Source organism: Mizuhopecten yessoensis, unplaced genomic scaffold (genome assembly GCF_002113885.1).
Source record: "Mizuhopecten yessoensis strain PY_sf001 unplaced genomic scaffold, ASM211388v2 scaffold716279, whole genome shotgun sequence".
NCBI lineage: Eukaryota > Metazoa > Mollusca > Bivalvia > Pectinida > Pectinidae > Mizuhopecten > Mizuhopecten yessoensis.
This window is the reverse complement of record NW_018480037.1, coordinates 265,078-272,992: the sequence shown is the minus strand read 5'-3', so window position 1 is coordinate 272,992 and position 7,915 is coordinate 265,078. Positions and strand designations below refer to the sequence as shown.

The 7,915-nt window shown below is 37.9% G+C and overlaps 1 protein-coding gene across 1 annotated transcript in view; it reads right to left on the bottom strand.

The window, feature by feature from the left end:
• The window catches only part of LOC110442558 (hornerin-like), a 32,965-nt gene that overhangs the window by 9,388 nt on the left and 15,662 nt on the right, over window positions 1-7,915 (bottom strand). The window contains exons 9-15 of the mRNA XM_021486215.1: window positions 6,510-7,850; window positions 5,914-6,000; window positions 5,401-5,667; window positions 4,970-5,017; window positions 4,119-4,175; window positions 3,031-3,057; window positions 2,339-2,446 (exon numbers count right to left, since the gene is read on the bottom strand). Coding sequence (XP_021341890.1) covers window positions 2,339-2,446; window positions 3,031-3,057; window positions 4,119-4,175; window positions 4,970-5,017; window positions 5,401-5,667; window positions 5,914-6,000; window positions 6,510-7,850 — 1,935 coding nt within the window. The remainder of the gene's footprint in view (window positions 1-2,338; window positions 2,447-3,030; window positions 3,058-4,118; window positions 4,176-4,969; window positions 5,018-5,400; window positions 5,668-5,913; window positions 6,001-6,509; window positions 7,851-7,915) is intronic.

Here is a 7,915-nt window from a genome sequence, read left to right as displayed (position 1 = left end):
TCTCCTATTTACCTGCTATTGTCTTTAGGTTTGATATCTCCTCTTTTCCTGCTATTGTCTTTAGGTTTGATGCCTCCTCTTTACCTGCTCTTGTCTTTAGGTTTTAAGTCTCCTCTTGACCTGTTATTGTCTTTAGGTTTGATGTTTCCTCCTTACCTGTTATTTTCTTTAGGTTTAATGTTTCCTCCTTACCTGTTACTGTCTTTAGGTTTGATATCTCCTATTTACCTGCTATTGTCTTTAGGTTTGATATCTCCTCTTTTCCTGCTATTGTCTTTAGGTTTGATGCCTCCTCTTTACCTGCTCTTGTCTTTAGGTATTAAGTCTCCTCTTGACCTGTTATTGTCTTTAGGTTTGATGTTTCCTCCTTACCTGTTATTGTCGTTAGGTTTGATGTCTCCTCTTTACCTGTTGTTGTCTTTAGGTTTGATGTTTCCTCTTTACCTGTTATTTTCTTTAGGTTTGATATCTCCTCTTTACCTGCTCTTGTCTTTAGGTTTGATGTTTCCTCTTGACCTTTTATTGTCTTTAGGTTTGATGTTTCCTCCTTACCTGTTATTGTCTTTAGGTTTGATATCTCCTATTTACCTGTTATTGTCTTTAGGTTTGATATCTCCTCTTTTCCTGCTATTGTCTTTAGGTTTGCTGCATCCTCTTTACCTGCTCATGTCTTTAGGGTTGAAGTCTCCTCTTGACCTGTTATTGTCTTTAGGTTTGATGTTTCCTCCTTACCTGCTATTGTCTTTAGGTTTGATGTCTCCTCTTGACCTGTTATTGTCTTTAGGTTTGATGTCTCCTATTTACCTGTTATTGTCGTTAGGTTTGATGTTTCCTCTTTACCTGCTATTGTCTTTAGGCTTGATGTTTCCTCTTTACCTGTTATTGTCTTTAGGTTTGATGTTTCCTCTTTACCTGCTATTGTCTTTAGGTTTGATGTATCCTATTTACCTGCTATTGTCTTTAGGTTTAATGTTTCCTCTTTACCTGCTATTGTCTTTGGGTTTGATGTCTCCTCTTTACCTGTTATCGTCTTTAGGTTTTAAGTCTCCTCTTGACCTGTTATTGTCTTTAGGTTTGATGTTTCCTCTTTACCTGTTATTGTCGTTAGGTTTGATGTCTCTTCTTTACCTGCTATTGTCTTTAGGTTTGATGCCTCCTCTTTACCTGCTCTTGTCTTTAGGTATTAAGTCTCCTCTTTTCCTGCTATTGTCTTTAGGTTTGCTGCCTCCTCTTTACCTGCTCTTGTCTTTAGGTTTGATGTTTCCTCCTTACCTGTTATTTTCTTTAGGTTAAATGTTTCCTCTTTACCAGGTACTGTCTTTAGGTTTGATATCTCCTATTTACCTGCTATTGTCTTTAGGTTTGATATCTCCTCTTTTCCTGCTATTGTCTTTAGGTTTGCTGCCTCCTCTTAACCTGCTCTTGTCTTAAGGTATTAAGTCTCCTCTTGACCTGTTATTGTCTTTAGGTTTGATGTTTCCTCCTTACCTGTTATTGTCTTTAGGTTTGATGTTCCCTCTTTACCTGTTATTTTCTTTAGGTTTGATTTCTCCTCTTTACCTGCTCTTGTCTTTAGGTTTGATGTCTCCTCTTGACCTGTTATTGTCTTCAGGTTTGATGTTTCCTCCTTACCTGTTGTTGTCTTTAGGTTTGTTATCTCCTATTTACCTGTTATTGTCTATAAGTTTGATATCTCCTATTTACCTGTTATTGTCTTCAGGTTTGATATCTCCTCTTTTCCTGCTATTGTCTTTAGGTTTGATGCATCCTCTTTACCTGCTCATGTCTTTAGGGTTTACGTCTCCTCTTGACCTGTTATTGTCTTTAGGTTTGATGTTTCCTCCTTACCTGTTATTTTCTTTAGGTTAAATGTTTCCTCTTTACCTGTTACTGTCTCTAGGTTTGATGTCTCCTCTTTACCTGTTATTGTCTTTAGGTTTGATATCTCCTATTTACCTGTTATTGTCTTTCGGTTTGATGTCTCCTCTTTACCTGTTATTGTCTTTAGGTTTGATGTCTCCTCTTTTCCTGCTATTGTCTTAAGGTTTGATGTTTCCTCTTTACCTGCTCTTGTCTTTAGGTTTTAAGTCTCCTCTTGACCTGTTATTGTCTTAAGGTTTGATGTTTCCTCCTTACCTGTTATTGTCGTTAGGTTTGATGTCTCTTCTTTACCTGCTATTGTCTTTAGGTTTGATGCCTCCTCTTTACCTGCTCTTGTCTTTAGGTTTTAAGTCTCCTCTTGACCTGTTATTGACTTTAGGTTTGATGTTTCCTCCTTACCTGTTATTTTCTTTAGGTTTAATTAGGAGAAGAAGATGCCGGAGTATATTTTTATCACCTGACACAAAATTCTGCGCGTCGAAAGGCTTGAACTGAAAGTTGCTCCATGCTGGCTTGTCTTGTGAGGTTGCTCGGACATTAAAGTGACTTGTCTCTTGTAGGTTTACTGAAATAACAAAAGCAATGACGGTATATGAAAAATATACAAGTTAGTAATAAGGGGGAGGGGGGAGGGATATGCAAAAATTGTACAATATCCTTTAACCGTAGGACAATTAAAAACCTATCCACATTTAATAAGAGAGTCATAATGTGAAAATTGTGAAAAATCTTTTTAATCGATCATTGAATAAGTTTTATTTCAAGCCGTTAAAATTGTAGTTTCCCCTCTGAAACATATTTGCTAGGTTCAAATTTCGGGTATCACTTTACAAGTCAATTATTCCAACTATCTCTGTGACAGAATTTCAACGAATAAGCGAGGTTCAGTTTTTGTTTTGCGTATTTTATTTTATCTTTCCAAACACAAATAAATCCTCAGCGAATATATGCGTTGAACTGTAAAGATAGTGTTTAAAATTACGAGCTTTTGACACCACGACAGAATAAGATAAGCAAAATATACGAAAAGATTATACTTACACAATTGAAATCAAACGTAATCGCCTTTTTTAGAGTTTGAAACGATAAGAAGAATGTCAATAGTCATTTGAAAATAATATGTGCAGAACAAATATACTGAATACTTACGTGGAAGTGTCAAACCAGATCGGCGACCTAGGATAGAAAGATAGACTAGGTAACAAAATACACGGACAGGGATCGACATCGTATTATTTGTGTGAACTTCTGAACTACTATGCGTGATACTATCAGTTAGAGCATTACTAACTTGCAGTATGTTAGAGTGGGTTCAGTATTATCAATTGAAAGCGTAGGTGTCGAAGAGAGAGGGAAGACCGTTATATCAAAATGTTTGAGATATTAAACGACAGCTGGAGCAGCTGGCATGTATGCATGCATCACTCTTCAGTACGAAACACTGTAACATTATAGCTATCAGGTATCAACATGATATCGATGCTCTTCTATAGTTCTATGCATGAATAACTTAAATCGAAATGACATCGTTATATCTTCAGCAAATCTGTCCGTGACCAACACACTCCATGAACTATTTATGGGGTAACGATAGTATAGTGCTACTCTATAAACGTAACGTCATGATGATTCGTAAAACTAGAACATTTCGAAATTTCGAAGTTATTGCATAAACACTAGAAGACAAGTATATTTAAATATATGATATATTATATAGTAAATGAATGTAGAAGGGACACAATTAAAGATATATGAGAACAGCGACATGAGGTAACAGTGTGAGATTAATAATAAACTCGTCAAATCTTTCACCAGGTTTGGGTTGTTAAGTTATTGAAGCTGAACTATAAACTATATTGTAGTATGCTGTTTACATTGCCAAATAATACATCCTCCAAATATGTCAAACAAAATTCACACCACATTCCCAATCATGCAAGAAGCAGGCACGCAAGCAATTTACACGAGCGTTTTTCTTTTACTAAACCGTAATTTTATTATCCGACATTTCAAACGAAATTTGTCAACAACAGCAGTTCGAATCTTTAGTGTTCTTTATCAAATATCCAGCGACATGTTTTATACGAAAAAGACAACAAGAAGCATAAATAGGAAGCCAGTTCAATGGAAATCATTTTGTTAAAAATGCACAGACCCAATCATTAAAATTTGGTTTGAAACGAACTAGACAGATGTCAACTTCAAATGTTTAATTGAGTCACACTCGGTTTTCTTACCAACACCCTGATTGTTAATTGCGAATACATTTCCGTATTTTCCAGAAAAGCCTCCTCCTGTCAAATGGAAAACATTCTCAATATTATAAGACTTTTTCTTTTCAATATTTGTACATATTTATTTCAGTACAATTGTTAAAACAGTTGAAAAAGGTAAAGTTAATAGCAAATTATGGCTTTTTCCTCATTAGGATGAAATAGTGCCTTGTATTTCCAATGCATGAACCATCGTTAGCAAATGTTGTCGTTTAGTCAAAAAAAGAATTATTGAGTGGATTCGCTTTCATGAAACAAAAATAAAAAAATATATAAAGAAAGACGAAATGACACATTCAGAACGTACTGACATTTGTTTTAAAAGTAATCCTAAAGCAAGACAATTTTAAAAACATAGCGAATAAATAACAGTGTTGTATCATCATTGTTGCTGTGAGTAATCACTGATGTGTAACAGTTTCAGTGGTTTTAATGTGCTGTCATTGGTTAGTACAGAAAGTGTTACAACATTTTCAACGTTTGTATAATCATTGCTTTGTGGTAGGACAACGCTGTGTTAATTGATTAACTGCATTATTGTGATAGTCCAATATGTATGATAATATCTACGATGTATACCATTCATGAAGCCCATAGGGTCCACTAAATTGTGCCCTCCTGAAAATCTCATGGCACCGCCTGAAAGTTAATATATGGCTTTTTAAAATCTTATACTACGATATATCTTCAATCTAAATATTTGACATTGTTTAAATTTATATAGTTTTACTAAATGACGATTACATTTTTTTATTGCTATTCTTTAGACTGTTTTGTAAAGGAATTATAACGCTTATTAAAATACAGCTACATACCTTGCATGGCTCCAAGTGGATCTAAGGCGGAGCTACTGGCTGCAGTCCCTGTCACGGATCAGATAGTGCCGTAGAAAGGAAGATATTTTATGTTTTGTAATGGCAATCAAAATGTTCAAGTGAACCTCAAACTCTTTGAACATATGCACCACCACCATAACAGACCTAATCAGACAGTCCAAAATGGAACAAATGGTCGGTATAAACCATGTTCACAAATACTTAAAAAATAACATGCAAATGTTTATTTACTTACGATTATTACCATTTTTTGCTTCCCTCTGAAATGGTGTTTTGTTAAAATGAAAATTAAAAGTTTTCAGAATTAATTTTAATGTTTGTAGAAGCAATCGCCACCAAAGCAAGTGCAACAAGCTCATACCTATAAGGGCTTCATGCAGCAGCTATAAACAATATGATCATGTACCTACCTGACGATTTTGTATTTCCTAATCCGGAGGGAGCAGCCCCGCTTATCATTGCGTTAGGGTTGAACATCGAGCCGCCAGCTGAACTGCCTCCAGCTGAACCACCTCCCATCATGGCGCTTGGGTTGAACATGGAACCACTCGACCCGGTATTGGATCCCCCGCTAGATCCCCCACTGGATCCCATGCTTGGTCCACCCATCATACCGGATGCTCCGCTCATTAAGGCATTGGCATCCATCTTACCACCATTGGCAGGTGCTGATACACCTGAAGAAAACAAATTAGTTATTTGATAATGAATAACAATAACCGCTGTAAAATATATGTATACCTATTGTCACATGCAGCCCCCCCCCCCCCTTTTTCCATAAAAAAATGACTATGTAATATATCAACATGATTAGGGATTATAGAAGAGGGACTATGTATTTTTTCTATAGCCTCATATTTGAATCAATTTGATAATAATAACTTTCACGCTACAGCCTGACTGCTATTGAGCTTGATTCCTACCTCCAAACATGTTCAGACTGGTTCCTTGTTGTGCCATCTGCATGTTGACAGATCCAGCATCAAACGAACCCCCGTTACTGCCACCTCCTATTCAAGAAAAGATCATGGATTAGCAACAGATTGTATTTTGACAGTTTTTTTTAGTTTATTTACATCCAAGAAAGACACACTTACAACTTTTCTTCATAATGAATATGTATCCGTTTCTGCGTATAAACATGTCTGCGCATGATAAATATCTGTAAATAAGTTAATGTTTCGCAAGGTGCGAGAATTCGTCAATACTTGGCATTGCTCAAAGCATTTAATTACGGCACGCGTACTCATTTAACGATCAGGAACAAGAACTGAGTTGTATTATATGATTACTTGCTAAGCGTGTAGCGTTGGAGACGTACCACTACTTGTTTGAGGTCCCATGTATTTATTCATATCAGCACCTTTAAAAGAAAGAAAGTAATTAGATTAACAGAGTGCCTAATTACTTGAAAAGAAAGCAACTGTGATATTGTTGAAAATGCTAATATTTCATTCCTTTGTTGTTATATGAACATTAAAATGATCACAAACATTTTGTGAAAATTATGCTTGCCTACCCAAAAGTGGGTTCAGTGGGTTGAATCCCGATGTGGCCAGTGAGTTGGTTGCGATTGGGTCAAAGGATCCAGAAGTACCACTGGAAGTAGAAGACGTCTGGCCACCGTTTGTTGATTGTGGCTGCTGGCCAGGTTGGGACTGGGATTGGCTTGGCTGTGATCCTGAAGATGAAGCAGAACTAGAACCTCCCAAACTTTGCTGTTGCGGGTTGAAGCCCTGGCCATTTGAGAACGATGGGGCATTCCCTCCTGTTCCAGCACCAGTGTTGGCAGTATTGGGATCATAATTTCCGCCAGTGTTAATAATGTTATTAGGATCATATTTCGGTATAAACGAACCCGATGACCCGCCGCTACCCAAGCCTGACGTAATACTGTTGGAGGGAGGTGCAATCCCGGTGCTTCCCCCTCCTCCACTTGACTGCGGTTGTCCTAAGTTTGAATTGATTTGATTTGGATCAAACGACGAAGATGAGGCACCTGTTGTCTGTGGTTGACTAGAGGACGGCTGACTGATTCCCTGTGTATTCTGGGAAGGTTTTCCGAAAGTACTTGCATTGCTTGCACTCTGTGATGATCCAACACTTCCGGTTGAGCTGCCTCCGCTGGACTGAAAGTTTCCAAAACTACTAGCGGACCCTCCTGAAGAGCTCCCAAAAGAGTTTGCAGAGGAACTACCGGACTGGGAACTTCCAAAAGTTGTAGAGGAACTACCGGAGGATCCACTAGACTGGGAACTCCCAAAACTACTTGCAGATGTCCCGACAGAACCTGCTGATTGCTGTCCAGATTGTTGACTTCCGGCAGAAGAAGCTGAAGTCTGAGGGGATGCTTGAGATGATGAAAATGGCGAACCTGACGACGATGGCCCACCTCCAATACTATTTGCAACGTAAGGATTAAACATTGAGCCGGACGAGGAGGCGCCGGACTGAGATCCGCTCATACTATTGGGGTTAAACATGGAACCTTGATTTTGATTCATTTGATTTGGATTAAAAGAAGCAGTACTAGTCTGTCCCACATATGATTGACTCTGTCCGGATTGTCCCGCACTGGCCGATTGTCCTCCACTGCCTGATTGTTGCTGTGATGATCCTGATCCACTCATTCCATTGACGTTGTTTGGGTTGAACGTATTCCCACCCATGCTTCCCATCAAGTTGTTAGGGTTAAAACTTCCATAATACTGGCTATTAGACGACTGTGTACCGCTGGAACCCGATGAGCCCGACGAACCACCTGCCATCATGGCGTTCGGGTTAAACATAGATGATGAACTGCCCATCATTGCATTAGGGTTGAACATATCTCTGCGCAAAAGTTTATGTAGACTTCTATCTGCAATGGTTTGAAAATGATATCGATTTTAAAATGATTAACACAATTATCTTTAAGACCATATA